At 44.1% G+C, this 18,978-nt stretch overlaps 1 protein-coding gene across 3 annotated transcripts in view; it reads left to right on the top strand.

Moving 5' to 3' along the window:
• Positions 1 to 209: 209 nt before the first annotated feature.
• The window catches only part of SASH1 (SAM and SH3 domain containing 1), a 212,430-nt gene continuing 193,661 nt past the window's right edge, over positions 210 to 18,978 (top strand). For 2 of the 3 annotated variants that reach the window (XM_030809810.1, XM_030809811.1), the window contains exon 1: positions 395 to 840. In XM_030809810.1, coding sequence (XP_030665670.1) covers positions 685 to 840 — 156 coding nt within the window. In that variant the 5' untranslated portion in view covers positions 395 to 684. Of the gene's footprint in view, positions 841 to 18,978 lie in introns of all 3 variants that reach the window. The other variant, XM_003255856.3, reaches the window with a different exon arrangement.

Below are 18,978 nucleotides of genomic sequence, written 5' to 3' on the forward strand. Positions count from 1 at the left end.
GTTTCCGTGACCAAAAGCGTTTCCGTGAATAGCGTGATTGGAAACTTCTGCGGGCCGGAGACCGCGGCGCGGCTGCTCTTTCAACAGGCGATTTGTTCTCCTATCCGAGGCTCATTTCCATGCAAAGAGCCTGACATCAGAGCACCTTTTGTTGCTAAACGCTTTCTTTAGCCTCGAGGGGAGAGAGTCATGTGGAGCTGGAAGAGCTCATTTTGAAGAGAGGGGTCCCGGGGAGCTCCCTCCAAAATCTAGAGGCGCCGCGGCCACCCCTGCCGGGTCCTGCCAAGACTTGCTAGAAGGAACGAGTCGCGTGCCTTAGTTAGTTGGTTCCCGTCACAGGAAGAAACGCCTTTGCAGTGGGTTTAATTGCTTCTGGGCCGAGCGAATTCCCCGTCGTACAACTCAGTGGTGCGGACTTTGCCTCCTGCTACCCTGTTGCTGCGCCGAGCGGGGTGGGAAAGTTTCTGGAGTTGTCAGTCGCGCAGCCCGTGGCCACCTAGAGCTGAGGTGCGGGCGCCTGCGAAGGGCCCCCGCGGGGAGGCCGGGGCTGCCGGGGCATGCAGCGCGGGGGCGCGGCTCGGTGACTCCGCGGGCGGGGACCAGGCATCCGGGCAGGCTGCGCGCGGGTGCGGGGCGAGGGCGCCGCGGGGACTGGGACGCACGGCCCGCGCGCGGGACACGGCCATGGAGGACGCGGGAGCAGCTGGCCCGGGGCCCGAGCCGGAGGCCGAGCCCGAGCCCGAGCCCGAGCCCGCGCCGGAGCCGGAACCGGAGCCCGAGCCGGGTGCTGGCACATCCGAGGCGTTCTCCCGACTCTGGACCGACGTGATGGGTATCCTGGTGAGTTACCTGGGGAGGGGGCGGCGCAGGAAGTGCAGTTCGCAGCAGCCCCTCTGAAACCGGGGGCTCCCTTCTCGCCCACCCACTGGGCAAACCACTCCGCAGAGGCGTCCTTCTCTGGCTCTAGTTCTTAGGGGGCTAAATACACACAGTATAGGATTTCAACCCCTAATTAAAAAATAACTAGCCACAGGTCCTGTCAATAGGTGTTTTTTAAACAATCGGGTATGGTATTCAACAGTTTAATCTGGGACACCTGCTGAGATGTTGGTGTGGAAAAGGCGAGAAAGAGGCCTTCAAAGAGTAGATGTAAATAAATATTTGGTTGATGCAGGATTGGGAAAAGGCTGATGTTACTGATGTTTATCTCTTCACCATTTGTTGTGTGACCACAAGAGGGAAAACAAACATTTCCTTACTCAGAACTGCCAAAATGATCGCCTACTTTTTTTGCAGTTTTTCAATTTTTGGAGTTACAGGATATTTATTTTATATGTTTGGGGCTAAAACAATAGGACTTATTTTGCTAAATCTGTGCTGTCATGTATTTTGAAATGTCCAATGACTAAAAGCGCCCCTGGATTTGGCATAGTTTCTGGGAAGCAGTTCTTCTGTATGGAGGATGAAGTTTTAACCTGCTCAGAGTTGAATACCTTGGGGAAGTAATAGATTTGCTTTGGTGGAGCTGTAGTTAGGCAGGTACACTGGAATCGGATGGGCGAGGGTTATTACAGTCAGACATCTTAATCCATACGTAAAAGACAACTTTAAAGACTTGGAATGGCCAGATGTGCAGATTGTCAGAAAAGACTCTAGATTTGCTTTGAGATCTTATATTTTTTGAATGGGAGGAGATGGAGTGAAAGAAGTTCTCCTTTGGGAATGATAAACCCTGTACAGTTTTTAGCACAGTGATTAAACTCTTGGGCTTCAAAGTAAGTTATACTAGGTCAAATGCCAGCTCTCCAATTGACTGTTGGAGATCTTGACCAAATGATCCTGGCCAAGTTATTCAACCTCTCTGATCCTCAATTTCATCACCTGAAAATTGAAGGAAAGAACACTTGCTTCTTGGGGTTTCTGAGATTTAGCTGGGTTGGTGTGTGTATCAAGTACTCAGCAGACTGTCCAGCATATAGTAGAGGCTCAGTAAGTGTAGCTGTCTTTCAGGTTTTATTTGTTTGTTTCCTGCAAACAGTCTCCTGTCTCTTCCTTCTAGACATCCTAAAAGCCCAGTTACTCTATTTTCAGGTGACCACTGGTATTTATGATTCTTAGTATGCAGAGAACCAGCGAGGGTTGGTTAAAGATTTCTATCTGCTCTTGTCACTCTCCAGTATTGAAAAATGTATATAAATATGCATACAATGTACACTTACATACGATATATAGCATAGGTATATAATATACCTAAATCTAATATATATTTTAGATTTAAAAGGTTTTGTTTTTGCATTTTCTGAAGTATACAGATGAATGTGATCCTTCACTGAAGTTCCAGAAAACCTAATGGACATTTTAAAGTTGTGATAAACTTTTTTTTTTTTTTTTTTTTTAAAGACAAAGTCTTGCTCTGTCGCCCAGGCTGGGGTGCAGTGGCACGAGCTCAGCTCACTGCAACCTCCGCCTCCTGGGTTCAAGCAATTCTCCTGCCTCAGCCTCCTGAGTAGCTGGGATTACAGGCGCGCAACACCACACCCAGCTAATTTTTGTATTTTTAGTAGAGACGGGGTTTCACCATGTCAGCCAGGCTGGTCTCGAACTCCTGACCTTGTGATCGGCCCACCTCGGCCTCCCAAAGTGCTGGGATTACAGGCGTGAGCCACTGCGCCCGGCCAATAGTCTGTTTGTAAGTTATCCTATTATTTCTTGTCTAGATCCAGTTCTAAGTTTTCAGTTACTGAGGAAATTGGTTTGATAATATCCCATTGTATCCCTTACTCTAGGGCTTTGGGCTGGGGGCAGGGAGGGTCGGGGGCCTGCTGAAATGAAACTTGGGCTGAGGGTTCTTTTCAGGAAGAGGGTTGGCCGGTGGCATTTTCTGCAGATTTGCTTTCCCTTCCCTGGCAGATTCCAGCACTGTTGGGTCAGTTGTAGTCGAGTGTTCTTTGGCTGAGTTAAAAGATGGGGTGGGGGCCGGGCGCGGTGGCTCACGCTTGTAATCCCAGCGCTTTGGGAGGCCGAGGCGGGCGGATCCCGAGGTCAGGAGATCGAGACCACGGTGAAACCCCATCTCTACTAAAAATACAAAAAATTAGCCGGGCATGGTGGCAGGCGCCTGTAGTCCCAGCTACTCGGAGAGGCCCAGGCAGGAGAATGGCGTGAACCCGGGAGGCGGAGCTTGCAGTGAGCCGAGATTGCGCCACTGCACTCCAGCCTGGGCGACAGAGCGAGACTCCGTCTCAAAAAAAAAAAAAAAAAAAAGATGGGATGGGGCTTCAGAAGCTCAAACCTGAAGGGCAGATGCAGGAGCAAAGAAAATATGTACTTCAGCTAATCCTTCAGTATCAGGCTGGGAAGAACGTAAAGCCTGTCCCAGACAGGTTGTGTTTGCTCATGTTTTCTCCTTGTTTATCTGGGGTAAACAGGCATGGAGATTGTTCCTTAGTAAAATTCAGAGGAAGACATGGCTTACTGCTCCTTTGTAGATGCCTTGCAGGGAGACACCAGGCTAAAAGGGAGGGAAAGCTGTTATCCAAGTGTTTATACAAACTGAGTCTTCGGGGAAATACATCAAGACACAAAATTAACAGTTGGCTTCATTCTCACTGAAACAAGAGACAACATTTCCTTCCTTTTTTATTTAAAATATGAGATTTTGCAATCATCTGTCAATTTAGACAGGTGAAGTGACTTGACCAATGGCACATACCATGTTAGTGACAATGTTAGACTTGTCCCCGGTTGCTGGCCTCAGCAGTAGGGATCCTGATGTCACGACGCTCCACAGTTAACTCTCTCAGATGAATTCAGTAGAAATGTAATTCAGTACATTTAGAAATCCTGTGTGTTTTAGGTAAAATGTGACTTACAAGATTCTTTTTCCATACTGAACATGAAGAGGAGAGTAGAGGTAGTCGGGAAATTACACATCTGAACATTATCCTTAACAGATTTCAGACACAGTTCTACTTGGCTTTTTCAGATTCTTCTAATTGTGGAAATCAAACCACACAGCTTATCAATACTCTGTGTGGAAATTTGAAATGACAAAACTCACAGCTTAGTAAGTGAAAACATTTTTGGGTGAATGAGCGCTATTGAGCAGTTGTCCCCCAGGGGATGTTGTTGGTTATAACCCAGTGAAAGTATTGCCCCAGAGTCATGGATCTCAGTAAATACAGGATGGTTGTTTGAGTTCATTAGGACACATTTTGCATTTAGATTAAATCAGTCCATGCACAGTTAAGCACCAAATAGTTGCTTTCAGATAATTGTTAACAAAGTGCTCATTTAGAAAAGAAATAATAGTATAATTTATGGCATGAAAATGTTTGAGCAGTGCTAGAATAAATAAATGCTAATAAGTGAATATATAAATGGATATAGAATTAACAGAAAACAAGCTTGCAAAAAAAAAAAAAATTACTAGATTGTGAGTGCCTGGAGGGCAGGGTCAATGTCTTACTCATTTTTCTATCTCCAGTGCTCCTGACTTAACTGGGTGCTGAGAACATAGCTTTGTTGAAGGAAAAAGGAAAAAAAAGTATGTATTTCTTAAATGCGGGAGTCACATCAAACCATTGTTCTGTCAAGACACATGTGCCTGCTGTAATATAATGGGGTACATTTATAAAGATGTGAATGAATTCTGCTCTGGCTGAAACTACGTTTTGGGCAGTTTCATCATGCAAATTAAAATCCCGGTGCTTCCACTGGAAACTAATGGTAAATTGCAACATGTTTGTAAGCCCTGAGCTATTAAACCTTGGCGTTCTTGTGAAATGTGCCATTCTGTTCACTAACACTACCACATGTGGTAGGCCAGGGTTTTCAAAGCATGTCACCTCTCCCTATGACATGTGTAGACTTCTATTGAGAAGTGCAAAACTGAGTTGGAATCTTGTGGAATTTTACCCTTTTTTCTTTACTCCATAGTTGGCAGACACAGCATTCCTTTTTTTAGGTAGGGGAGGGAAGTTATTTTTAAGAGCGGGAATTGCTAAGGTTGTTGATACAGTTTGGTGTGGTAGATCTTTTTTCAGGACTAATTTATCCATTTGGTAAATTGTGATGGTTCTTCAGCTTCTGCCTACAGGATTTGAGGACTTCTAAGGCGAAGCCCAGCCTGTAAATCTACTTGTTAACTGGGAAGGGGGTTAGTAAGTGCCTATTGTTTGCAGGATCCGGCAAGATGCACCTCCCCCAAACCTGAAATTTCCTCTGTTTTTGCACTGTTTCTACAATTTACACCCATTTCCCAGCATGCTTAAAAAATATCCATTGTATAGAGATACTCCGAACCTTCCCCTACTCTAATTCCTGTGCAAGCTACAGAATGGCAGGCATCAGTCCACAGAAACTGTTATATTCATCCTATCTTACTATTCACTCCATTCCTAAAAAATTAACAAGAAAACCTCTAAAACAAACAAACAAAATGTCTCCCTCTTTTCCTTTGTCGTTTTAGGCCAAGTGTGGGGGAGGGGAGATGTTAGTGAGATCCTGAGGGGGTTTTTAGAATGCTAACTCCTTTGAAAGCAGTTAATTTACATGTTCTCCTGGGAGGTGTCTTGAGTTGTGCCTATCAGCTAATGACTTAATTAATTTTACGTCTTGGAATTTGAGAGTCAAGCCCATTTCAAATATTCTGACTTCATCTTAATTTTATGATGTTCCTTTTAGCCCACCGAAGAAAGCCTTGTGGCCTCTCTACGTGGAGAAGTTGCAAGGTTATATAGTGGAAGGGACTGAAGCACCCTTGGAAATGCACCCGCAACTCTCACTTAGAAGGGTTTGGAGGGCTGCCAGGTGTAAAAGACTTGCTCAGGGTAACAGAGAGGAGGCAGAACTCAGGCGTCTGGATGTTCACTTCTTTGCCAAAGACTAAGTCAATGGCTTTCATAATTTTATTTATTTATTTATTTTTGAGAAGGAGTCTCACTCTGTCTCCCAGGCTGGAGTGCAGTGGTGTAATCTCTGGTCACTGCAACCTCTGCCTCCCGAGTTCAAGCGATTCTCCTGCCTCAGCCTCCCAAGTAGCTGGGATTACAGGCGTCCGCCACCACGCCTGGCTAATTTTTGTATTTTTAGTAGAGACAGGGTTTAGGCTGGTCTCGAATCCCTGGCCACAAGTCATCCACCCACCTCGGTCTCCCAAAGTGCTGGAATTACAGGCGTGAGCCACTGCGCCTGGCCGGCTTTGATAATTTTGGTTGGGGTTGCCGAATCTTTTCCTGCTAAAGGAGACCCCTTAAGCTTAAGTGACCTTCTTTCATGATTCCCTTCTCCTGCCTTTCTGCCTTTATTTGCTGTTCTCTACCTTGTCTTTCTTTTGCTCAACCATATAACCCTTCCCTCTGCCACCTGGCTTCTTACTCAGGTCCTTTGCATGCAGCTCTATGGGGACAGAGTGGGAGGCAGTGCTCCTGTGTAGAGAGCTGGGGCTGTGCTGGATCTTGCGCATACATTTCCTTACTTGATCCTCGTAGGAGGTGTGGTCAGTGAGTATTCTTGTCCTCATTTTACAGTTCAGATGTAAACGTCTGTGTCCTAAGTCATGCAGATAGTAGATGGGGAGGCTGAGAGTTGGATCATGTATTTCCCTGAAACTGACTTCCATTTGCAACTGTATATAGTTCATTCTTTCACACATCTTATTCAGACGTTTATTGGCTGCTATTTTTTGTTTGTTTAAGCTATTGAGCTATTAGCGATACTTGCCCTTGACTTCTACAAAGGGTTAGTTTTGCTGCAAAAGCCTCAGCCCCACGGTTGCTGAGTACATACCCAACCTCACAGGGCGGTGGGCAGAGCACCCCGAAGGCGGTAGGATCCCTTCACTCAGGATCAGCAACCCAGGAGCATCTGGGCGGCCACTTCCAGACACACCTTTGGATTTGGGCCCTGAGGGATAAGTAGGAGTTCCCAGAGAGGTCTTTTCTAGTGAGAGGAATAAAAAGGAAGGTGCGAGGTGAGCCCTTCTCCGCAGAGCAAAGAGGGACAAAGGTGGAAGGGCACAGATCTCCCAGATCTGGGTGCTGATGTGGCTGGATAAGGTTTGTGGGTTTGTGGACACCGGTGAAAGAGGCCATCGGGCATGGGACCTAATTGCTTCTGTGTTTTGGAAAAGTAACTTTTTTCTTTCTTTCTTTTTTTTTTTTTTTTTTTTTTTTTGAGTGAGTCAAACTCTGTTGCCCAGGCTGGAGTTACAGTGGCGCAATCTCGGCTCACTGCAACTTCCGCCTTCCAGGTTCAAGCGATTCTCCTGCCTCAGCCTCCCAAGTGGCTGGGATTACAGGCATCCGCCACCATGCCCAGCTAATTTTTGTATTTTTAGTAGAGATGGGTTTTCACCATGTTGTCCAGGCTGATCTTGGACTCCTGACCTAAGGTGATCTGCCTGCCTCGGCCTCCCAAAGTGCTGGGATTACAGGCATGAGCCACCATGCCCGCTGGCCGGAAAAGTAACTTCTATAGGCGATGGGGTGGCAATGAGGTTGGAGGGAAGGAGACTACTTTAGTGACCCAGGCAGGGATAGTGAGAGCCCCAACCAGATGTTTATGTGTCACATCATTACCTGTCCTCTGGCTTCCTGAGGCCCAACACTTTGTGCAGTCTCTAAAGTAATCAAGACTGCTCCATGGTAACTTTCTTTTGATAATTCTTTTACACTCAAGAGTGGGCTGAGTTAATGCAAGACATTTTAAAGAAGTCGTATGCCTTGTGATTTTCTTTCTTTCTTTTTTTTTTTTTTTTTTTTTTGAGATGGAGTCTCACTGACTCTGTCGCCCAGGCTGGAGTGCAGTGGCATGATCTTGACTCACTGCAAGCTCCTCCTCCCGGGTTCACGCCGTTCTCCTGCCTCAGCCTCCCAAGCAGCTGGGACTACAGGCGCCTGCCACCACGCCCAGCTAATTTTTTATATTTTTAGTAGAGACGGGTTTCACCATGTTAGCCAGGTTGGTCTCGATCTCCTGACCTCGTGATCCGCCCGCCTCGGCCTCCCAAAGTGTTGAGATTACAGCTGTGAGCCACCGTGCCCGGCCGATTTTCTTTCTTTCTAAAGGAAAAGGCGGCCAGGCACAGCGCCTCACACCTGTAATCCCACCACTTTGGGAGGCCAAGGCTGGAGGATCGCATGAGGCCAGGAGTTAGACCAGCCTGGGTAACATAGCGAGACCTCATCTGTAATTCTTATTAAAGAAAAAAAAAGTATCTATCCATGTATATATGTATAAATATTTATATACCTGTCTCTCTATACTGGTAGAATGTGGTTCCTTAAAAGGGGAATTATTATTTATAACAATATGCACACCACTGAAAGATCTTTAAATCATTCTTTTAAAAGCTAATTGTAGAGGCCGGGCGCGGTGGCTCACTCCTGTAATCCCAGCACTTTGGGAGGCCGAGGGGTGGATCATGAGGTCAGGAGATTGAGACCATCCTGGCTAACATGGTGAAACCCTGTCTCTACTAAAAAAAAAAAAATACAAAAAATTAGCCAGGCGTGGTAGCGGACGCCTGTAGTCCCAGCTACTTGGGAGGCTGAGGCAGGAGAATGGCGTGAACCCGGGAGGCGGAGCTTGCAGTGAGCTGAGATTGCGCCACTGCACTCCAGCGTGGGCGACAGAGTGAGACTCTGTCTCAAAAAAAAAAAAAAGCTAATTGTAGAGTACAGTGAAATAGTGGGAAATACATAGTTCAATGCAAATTGATTCATTTGCAAATCCGTAGCTCAATTTTACAAAGGGTGTAAGAGGAAAAACTATCGTTTATCTAATGTATCCTTTTTAAGAGTGCTGTGGTGCTACCTGATTGTTTCCTGTCTAAGACTTGATTGTCATAATCCCACTGTAATGGATGATGTGCCTGCCTGTGGTTGACACGCATTCTTGTCATTAGTAAAAATGAAATTGGTCTCAAAAGAGTGAATCTAAATGGATAGAGACTGACTCTCATTATCAGTGATACCATTTAATACCTGTGAGTACAGACTGAGACTACAAGAATTAATTAAACCTTCAGACTAATTTTGAGATAAAATGTATTTTTGTGACTACATAAATTGTCATTTTTCAAATGATATGCTCATCTATTTATTAATTCACTTTTGTAAGAAGACCTGAAAATGGTAGGTATGTTCCTCATTAGCTTTGCTCCTAGCCAGATGTCAAACGTCCCTTCTTTTGTTCTCTGAAGTGTTTCACTGGGCAGCATTAATTCTTTATGACAGAGATGCTTCATAGAGATAACCTATCTTGTATCTTTCCTGCCATGTCAAGTCATGTAATACAGACATCTCCATCCTGGAGACTGGGTATCCAGGCATTATGGTAACTCTGACACTCAGAAGACAAATGCTTGAGAAAGGGCTAGTATTTCCTTTATGCAATAGTAGTTTTTCTTTTCTGAAAGGCTCTTCTATGGCTTTCAAGATGATTGGTGAAAATGGAAATATATTTGTATTTATGTTTGTTTTTCAAGATGATTGATGAAAATGGAAATATATTTGTATTTATGTTTGCTCTTCAGACTAAGATTCTCTGTGTTCACAGAGATACGTTGCAGTTCTCCTTGGGTGTCTGATGCAAGTTCCATTCGTGGTTGATTTTGATGTTTCATTCACTATTTGCTAGTTTCGTTTTGCAGCAAGTAGTGAGTGAGGAAGTTTCCATGTGTCCACCCATCACTCTGCCTGGTTGTGGCTTCCTTCTTTCTCCTAGCATGAGGTAGTAAGAAAGAAAATAAAAGCATTATAAGAATCACATGATTTTTAAGTAAAGAGCCATTGAGGAGCAGAATAAAAGATCTTGGGATATGCCCTGAGCCCTAGTTACCCCCCGCGTTTTTTTTTTTTGAACTGCCCTTAATCTATTAGGACCTAGTTTCCTTTAAAATGTATCCTAAGCACCCTTGACTTTGTTGACTTTAATAATAATTTTGTATTGGTCTTGCTGTCAGCCAACAATTGTTTTTAACCTAGAGCTAAAACATGTTTATGTGTTTGTGTGTGTGTGTGTGTGTGTGTGCTTTAAAAATATAGTGTTTCAACATTAAATTATTTGTAGAGGAAAGGAATACTCTAGTTCAAGAATATGTATCATTAAATTATTTGTAGAGGAAAGGAATACTCTAGTTCAAGAATATGTATCTTTGCTATACGAGTTTGTCTTTGTCTGTTTTCATAGGATTTTAAAGACCTCCTTTGTAAAATAAACCATTAACAACTTTGTAGCATTCCTTGTTTGGAAATGCCCAGTCTTTAAAAAAAAAGTTTTGAAAGAGAAGAGTAACAACCTTAATCTGTGAGTTAAAACATTTAGAAACAAACAAACAAAAGTTAATTGAAGGCCGGGCGCGATGGCTCACGCCTGTAATCCTAGCACTTTGGGAGGCCGAGGCGGGTGGATCAGGAGGTCAGGAGATCGAGACCACGGTGAAACCCCGTCTCTACTAAAAATACAAAAAATTAGCCAGGCGCGGTGGCAGGCGCCTGTAGTCCCAGCCACTCCGGAGGCTGAGACAGGAGAATGGCGTGAACCCGGGAGGCGGAGCTTGCAGTGAGCCGAGATCGCGCCACTGCACTCCAGCCTGGGTGACAGAGCGAGACTCCGTCTCAAAGTTAATTGAACATCTCTTAGAAAGCTGATAGGTAGAATAGTAAAGTAGTTAAGAGCAAAGGAACTATTTTAGATTGTTTGAGTTCAAATTGTGGCTTTAACACTTACTGGACATGTGACCTGGGTGAGTTATTTAATTATTCTGTACCTCAGTTTCCTTATCTGTAAAATGAGGTTGACAGTCACCAACATCATTGGGTTCTCATGAGGATTATTTAAATAATGAGAACAAAGGCCAGGCTTGGTGGCTTACGCCTGTAATCCCAGCATTTTGGGAGGCCAAGGCGGTGGATCACGTGAAGTCAGGAGCTCGAGACCACCCTGGCCAACATAGTGAAACCCCATCTCTACCAAAAATACAAAAATTAGCCAGGCATAGTGGCGGGCGCCTGTATTCCCAGCTACTGAGGAGGCTGATGCAGGAGAACTGCTTGAACCCAGGAGGTGGAGGTTGCAGTGAGCCAAGATCACACCACCATACTCTAGCCTGGGAGACAGAGTGAGACTCCTTCTCATAAATAAATAAATAAATAAATAAATAGAACTATGCATGACATATGATGAGCAGTTCATAAATGTGAGTTCTTGGCTGGGTGCAGTGGCTCACGCCTGTAATTCCAGCACTTTGGGAGGCCGAGGCAGGTGGATCACCTGTCAGGAGTTCAAGACCGGCCTGGCCAACATGGTGAAACCCCGTCTCTACTAAAAATACAAAAATTAGCCATGCGTGGTAGTGGGCACTTGTAATCCCAGCTACTTGGGAGGCTGAGGCAGGGAGAATTGCTTGAACCTAGGAGATGGAGGTTGCAGTGAGCTGAGATTGTGCCACTGTACGCCTGCCTGGGTGACAGAGCGAGTCTCTGTCTCAAAAGAAAAAAAAAACTGAGTTATTATTAACTACTAACAATAGTTGAATTTCTTTACTTAGAATATGAATTAATATATCTTTATTTTAGTCTTTTTAATTTTTAATTTTTTATTTTTCAGAGGCAGGGTCTCCCTGTGTCACGCAGGCTGGAGTGCAGTGGTGTAATCAAGACTCACTGCTGCCTCACCTTCCTGTGCTCAAGGGATTCACCTACCTCAGCCTCCCAGTAGCTGAGACTATAGGCGCGCATTACCACGCTCAGCTTATTATATTTTTCTTATTTTTTCTAGCATTTGTTGCACAGGCTGGTCTTGAACTCTTGGCCTCAAGCAGTCCTCCCATCTTAACTTCCTAAAGTGATGGGATTACAAGTGTGAACCACTGTGTTACTAATTTTTCATTTTTAAGTGAAGGGATGATGTTCTGATTCTACATGTTCAATTTAAGATTGATTTTTTTTTTTTTTTTTTTTTGACAGAGTCTTGCTGTCTCCCAGGCTGGAGTGCAGTGGCGCGATCTCGGCTCACTGCAACCTGTGCCTCCCAGGTTCAAGTGATTCTGCTGCCTCAGCCTCCTGAGTAGCTGGGATTACAGGCATGTGCCACCACACCCGGCAAATTTTTGTATTTTTAGTAGAGATGGGGTTTTGCCATGTTGGCCAGGCTGGTCTCGAACTCCTGACCTCAGGTGATCCATCCGCCTCGGCCTCCCGAAGTGCTGGGATTACAGGCGTGAGCCATTGCACCTGGCCAGTTGATCTTAACTATTGATTTGATTGAGGTAATATGCCCTTTTTAATATGTGGCTTAAAAATAAGTACATAAATTGCTTCAAGGTATTAACCTTCAGATTACATATTGAGAAATATGTGTTTAAAATATTTCCTATACTCACAAGAGAAAAAGGCTGGGTACAGTGGTTCACTCCTGTAATCCCAGTGCTTTGGGAGGCCAAGGCAGGAGAATTGCTTGAGGCCAGGAGTTCAAGACTGGCCTGAGCAAGATGGAAAGACCACACCTCTACAAAAAAAAATTTTTTAAATTAACCAGGCATGGACCCATAGTCCCAGCTACTTGGGAGGCTGAGTCAGGAGGATCCCTTGAGCCCATGAGGTCGAGGCTGCAGTGAGCTGTGATGGCACCATTGCACTCCAGCCTGGGTGATGGAGCAAGACATTGTGTCAAAACAAAACAAAACAGAACAAAAAAGAAAAAAAAGAGAAAATATGAATGCTTTTGAATAGTCAAGATTTTCTGAAAACAAGAAAATGCTTGTAATAAAAATATATTTTCTGTTTAAATGGTACCCACATTGCTATTTTTAGTTTTTTCATGTATCTGTCTAAGTGGCACAATAATATAAGAGAGCTTTTGAATAGTTTACTTATTTAGAAACATGTAAAATATTAAAAGCATTCACTAATGATTTCATTTTTTGAGTGATGGATTTATGAATGTACTAAATTGGTTTTTATAATCCTGATTTTGTTTTATTATTTTTTTTTGTTTTGTAGACTGTTTTCCCAGGGTTTCCTTCAGTTAGCAGCTATTTTTTGTGAGCTATTTTCTGCAAATCACTCATTCTGGATCTTTGAGCTTTAATTAAGAGTCTTAGGTTTCCAGTGAAGAATTTATAGAGCCATCATATAACGGTGGCCCCACCAGACTTATGAAAAACTTGACCACACATTTCAGTGTGAATATGGCAGAAAGTGGGACTCACTGTGGCTTGAGTAAGAACTATAAGCCTGTAATGAATAAACCTGCCACTTTTTTTATTTTATTTTTCCCCGAGATGGAGTCTTGCTCTGTCACCCAGGCTGGAGTGCAGTGGTGCAGTCTCGGCTCACTGCAACCTCTGCCTCCCGCATTCAAGCAATTCTCCTGCCTCAGCCTCCCAAGTAGCTGGGATTAGGGGCATGTGCCACCACCCCCATCTGATTTTTGTATTTTTAGTAAAGATGGGGTTTCACCATGTTGGCCAGGCTGGTCTCGAACTCCTGACCTCAGGTAATCCACCCACCTCTGCCTCCCAAAGTGCTGGGATTACAGGCGTGAGCCATGACACCCAGCCAAACTTGCCACTTACCTAAATTGTTATTTTGGGATAATTTAGTTATGAATCTAAAGAGAGCCTACAGGAATTTGAAATCTTTGGGAAAGTCTGTAAAGACCATAAACATTTATTCTGAAAAGGTAAAACATTTTATTTTTAAGGCTCATTTTTATTGTGAATTACAGTTTTTTAAAAAAACCTTCTCAGAATGTATGGCACAGTCTACTGGGGTATGGTCATTACTGTCTTCTGCAACATGTTGATGTAACTCACCTAACATGTGACGCCCAGGTGATGATTTACTGGAAGAGCGTCATAACACTGATGTGTAGTAGCAATTTGCCTTGATTAGGGGATTGTGAAACTGAGACTTCATGATGAGCATTAAATAGGTGTCAAATGATTCCTAAATGATATGTAGAAGATACTATAAAATCTTCATTATGTAACTTTAGCATTATCAAAGAACTGTCTGCTTTTTCAATGGAAGAAAATGTCACCTAGTTACCCCACATTAATATTTTGTATCAAGAACTGTTTGGTTTGTCGTGCCCCTGAGAGTGGCTGCATATTCTGAGTCTGGAGCTTTAGAAAGCAGCATGCCTTCTATAGTGGAAGAGCTACCATAGAGACCAGGAGGGGAGGCGAATAGAATGAACACTTTCCTTAAACCTCGAGAGAAGGTTACCAGGTCACATCCCTTAATCTAAGAAGTGCTGCTCTAGAGATTAGAATGATCATATTTACATTGGTATGATTTCTTGCACTTCCTATGTACTTTTACATATGCTGATTGGTTTTATTTTATTTTTGAATACAGGTTAAAAAAATTTCAATAGTTTTTGGGGAACAGGTCAGGTAGTATTTGGTTACATGAGTAAGTTCTTTAGTGGTAATTTCTGAGATTTTAGTAAACCCATCACTTGAGTAGTGTACACAGCACTCAGTGTTCAGTCTTTTATACCTCACCCTCTTCCACGCTTACCCCCAAGTCCCCAAAGTCCATTGTATCATTCTGTTGTTTTTTTCTTTTCTTTTTTGAGATGGAGTCTTGCTCTATCCCCCAGGCTGGAGTGCAGTGGCATGATCTCTGCTCACTGCAGCCTCTGCCTCCCAGGTTCCAGTGATCCTCCTGCCTCAGCCTCCTGGATAGCTGGGATTACAGGCACACACCACCATACCTGGCTAATTTTTGTATTTTTAGTAGAGACAGAGTTTCATCACGTTGGCCAGGCTGGTCTCGAACTCCTGACCTTAGGTCATCCGCCTGCCTCAGCCTCCCAAAGTGCTGGGATTACAGGCATGAGCCACCACACACAGCCCATGAGGATGCCTATGCAAGTGTCTTTTTCATATAATGACTTCTTTTCCTCTGGGTAGATACCCAGGAGTGGGATTGCTGCATCGAATGGTAGATCTACTTTTAGTTCTTTTATTTATTTATTTTTTTTGAGACTGGGTTTTGCTCTTGTCTTGGCTCACCTCAAACTCTGCCTCCTGGGTTCAAGTGATTCTCCTGCCTCAACCTCCCAAGTAGCTGGGATTACAGGCACCCACCACCACACCCAGCTAATTTTTGTATTTTTAGTAAAGACAGGCCAGGCTGGTCTCGAGCTCCTGGCCTCAGGTGATCCTCCCACCTTGGCCTCCCAAAGTGCTAGGATTACAGCGTGAGCCACCACGCCTGGCCTACTTTTAGTTGTTTAACGAATCTCCACAGTGGTTGTACTAGTTTACATTCCCACCAGCAGCATAAAAGTGTTTTCCCTTTTCACCACATCCATTATTTTTTGATTATGGCCATTCTTGCAGGAGTAAAGTAGTGATTACATTGGGGTTTTAATTTGTATTTCCCTGATAGTAATGTTGAGCATTTTTTTCCTTTGTTTGTTGGCTGTTTGTATATCTTCTTTTGAGAATTGTCTATTCATGTTCTTAGCCCACTTTTTGATGGGGTTATTTGTTTTTTTTGCTGATTTGTTTGAGTTCCTTGTAGATTCTGGGTATTAGTTCTTTGTTGGGTGCATAGTTTGCGAAAATTTTCTCCCACTCTGTGGGTTGTCTGTTTAGTCTGCTGATTATTTATTTTGCTGTGCACATATGCTGATTGGTTTTATGCCCTCAGAGCTACTAGAAACTTCCTGTTGTTGGCATCCTTTGGCCGTGTGAATAATCTAGGGTTCCTGGTTTCCTTTTAAACACACCCACATTTTATTCAATACCCATAATTCAACAATTGCTGGCTGACTTTGGCTTCTGCAGATTTTAGACTTCCAAATTCATCTGTTTTACCTGTAAAACAGGTAAAATACTGAGCTTATATATCTTTGCACACTGCCCCCCGGGGTGGACCAGACCCAGATGGATTTGGCCTCTGCTCTTTGAGCAGAGTTTGATGGTAAAGCCAGAAAGTCTCCCGCAGTCTGGGTTTTCCTAGTTTCCACCCCGGCTCCCTGGATCCTGGTGTCTTGGATGCCAGTGTGGGTCAGTGTGGCAAACACCTAAGGCTTTGCATTTGCAGGTCCATCAATTCCAAGGAGATGGAGAGAAGCACAGACACCTACTCCTCATTGTAACCAGCTTGAGACAGGCTCCAGAACAGCACCCATGACTATCCACTTTGTTCTTCTATTGTAGAAAATAGAAAGGCCTACTTACACGACATTGGGAAAGATAGCCTCCTGTTGTCACCTAAAAGATTTTCGGCCAGGCACAGTGGCTCACACGTGTGATCCCAGCACTTTGGGAGACTGAGGTGGATGGATCACCTGAGGTCAGGCATTCGAGACCAACCTGACCAATATGATTAAACCCCGTCTCTACTAAAAATACAAAAATTAGCCGGGTGGTGGCATGTGCCTGTAATCCCAGCTACTCGGGAGGGTGAGACAGAAGAATCGCTTGAACCTGGGAGGCGGAGGTTGCAGTGAGCTGAGGTTGCACCGCTGCACTCCAGACTGGGCAACAAGAGCAAAACTCCGTCTCAAAAAAAAAAAAAAAATTTCAAGCTGCCCAGCAGTTAGGTTTTATATTAGGTTTGACTTTAAAAAAAAATCAATATTTGAAGACACATAAACCTGTTATTTGTACACCTGCAGACAGACTTGCAGACAAGTTTGAGTATGTTCTATTTCAAGTCTTGATGTATAAAGAAGATAATCCAGGGCGAGAGTTGCTCAAGGACTGTAGGTCACCGATGGCTCCCAAGGATCAGCCAGAGACCAATGAGCAAGTGAAAGCAGATTGGTTTGAATCCTGCATTTGCTGGTTGGCTCAAGAGAAGTAAGCACTGAATTATGCAATGCAGTTGGCAGGGAGGATTGAAGCGGCTCGGAGTGTTGTTTTGGCAGAAAAACGACTTAGCAGAATGAATGAGGGGAGGGAATAGTGACACACTACCTTCTGGGGTCCCAGAAGGGTCTCTTGCAAAACAAGTTTTATGAAGGCAGAGAGAAGCACACTGATATTGTACCAGTGCCTTGGTTGTGACAGATAGTCACTATTGTACAACTAGGGATATGGCCAGACTCTTAAATATCTTAAAACTAGAGGTGATTACTTTTGTTGTTTTGCTTTAAATTTAAATCACTCCTCCTAAGATGCTTGCTTGGTTCTTTGGTTTCCTGTTTTCTAATGCCAAGTTTTTTGTTTTTGTTTTTGTTTTTGTTTTTTTGAGACGGAGTCTGGCTCTGTTGCCCAGGCTGGCGTGCAGTGGCACGATCCCGGCTCACTGCAAGCTCTGCCTCCCGGTTTCATGCCATTCTCCTGCCTCAGCCTCCCGAGTAGCTAGGACTACGGGTGCCCGTCACCACGCCTGGCCAATTTTTTGTAGTTTTAGTAGAGACGGGGTTTCACCATGTTAGCCAGGATGGTCCCCATCTCCTGACTTCATGATCCGCCTGCCTCGGCCTCCCAAAGTGCAGGGATTACAGGCGTGAGCCACCACGCCCAGCCCTAATGCCATGTTTAAACATCTATGATCCTTGGAATTTTTATTTAAAAATAAAAAATATATACAAGTATGTATATATAGGCATACTTCATTTTATGCACTTTGCAGTTACGGCTTGTTTCTGTTTTTGTTTTTGTTTTTCTTAAGATGGTGTCTTGCTCTGTCGTCCAAGCTGAAGTGCAGCTGCGCCTTCTCAGCTCACTGCAACCTCCGCCTCCCGGGCTCAAGTGATTCTCCTGCCTCGGCCTCCAGAGTAGCTGGGATTACAGGCATGAGCCATTGTGCCTGGCCTGTTTTTTTGTTTTTTGTTTTTTTTTTTTTTTTTTTTAACAAATTGAAGGTTTGTGGCAACCCTGTGTTGAGCCAGATTTTTGGTGCCATTTTTCCAATACCACACACTCATTTTGAGTCCCTGCGTCACATTTTGAGGCTGAATTGCTGCAATCTCATGATTAAACCTGAACAAATGTGGAGTTGCTTCTTATGGATCAGTAAAGAAAGTGGTTTCTTGAGCTGCAGACTACTCCTGGTGAAGATGATGTGAACGTTGTTAAAATGACAACAAAGGATTTTGGATAGTCCATAAACTTAGTTGATAAAGCAGCATCAGGGTTTAAGAGGATTGATCCCAATTTTGAAAGAGGTTCTGCTGTGGGTAAAGTGCTATCACACAGTGTAGTATGCTAAGGAGAAATCTTTCATGAAAGGAAGAGTCCCTTGATGCAGCAGATTTCTTTATTTTATTTAATTAATTTATTTTATTTATTTTTCTGAGATAGAGTCTCACTCTGTCGCCAAGGCTGGAGTCCAGTGGTGCAATCCCAGCTCACTGCTACCTTTGCCTCCAGGATTCAAGTGAATCTCCTGCCTCAGCCTCCCGTGTAGCTGGGATTACAGGCTCCCGCCACCACACCCAGCTAATTTTTGTATTTTTAGTAGAGACGGGGTTTCACCATGTTAGTCAGGCTGGTCTTGAACTCCTGATTGCAAGTGATCTGCCCGCCTCGGCCTTCCAAAATGCTGGGATTATAGGCATGAGCCACGACTCCTAGCCTGTCTTATTTTTTAAAACTACCACAGCCACCCCAACCTTCAGCAGCCACTGCCATGATCAGTCAACAGCCGTCAACATTGAGGTAACCCCCTCCACCAGCAAAAAGATTCCAACTTGCTGAGGGCTCAGATAATTGTTAGCTTTTTTTTTTTTTTTTTTTTTTTTTTTGGAGACAGAGTCTCACTCTGTCACCCAGGCTGGAGTACAGTGGCACGATCTTGGCTCACTGCAACCTCCACCTCCTGGGGTTCAAGCGATTCTCCTGCCTCAGCCTACTGAGTAGCTGGGATTACAGGCATGTGCCACCACACCTGGCTAATTTTTGTATTTTTACTAGAGAGGTTTTGCCATGTTGACCAGGCTGGTTTCAACCTCCTGAGCTCATGTAAGCCATGTGCCTTGGCCTCCCAAAGTGCTGAGATT

The sequence above is a fragment of the Nomascus leucogenys genome, chromosome 3 (genome assembly GCF_006542625.1).
Source record: "Nomascus leucogenys isolate Asia chromosome 3, Asia_NLE_v1, whole genome shotgun sequence".
Lineage (NCBI taxonomy): Eukaryota > Metazoa > Chordata > Mammalia > Primates > Hylobatidae > Nomascus > Nomascus leucogenys.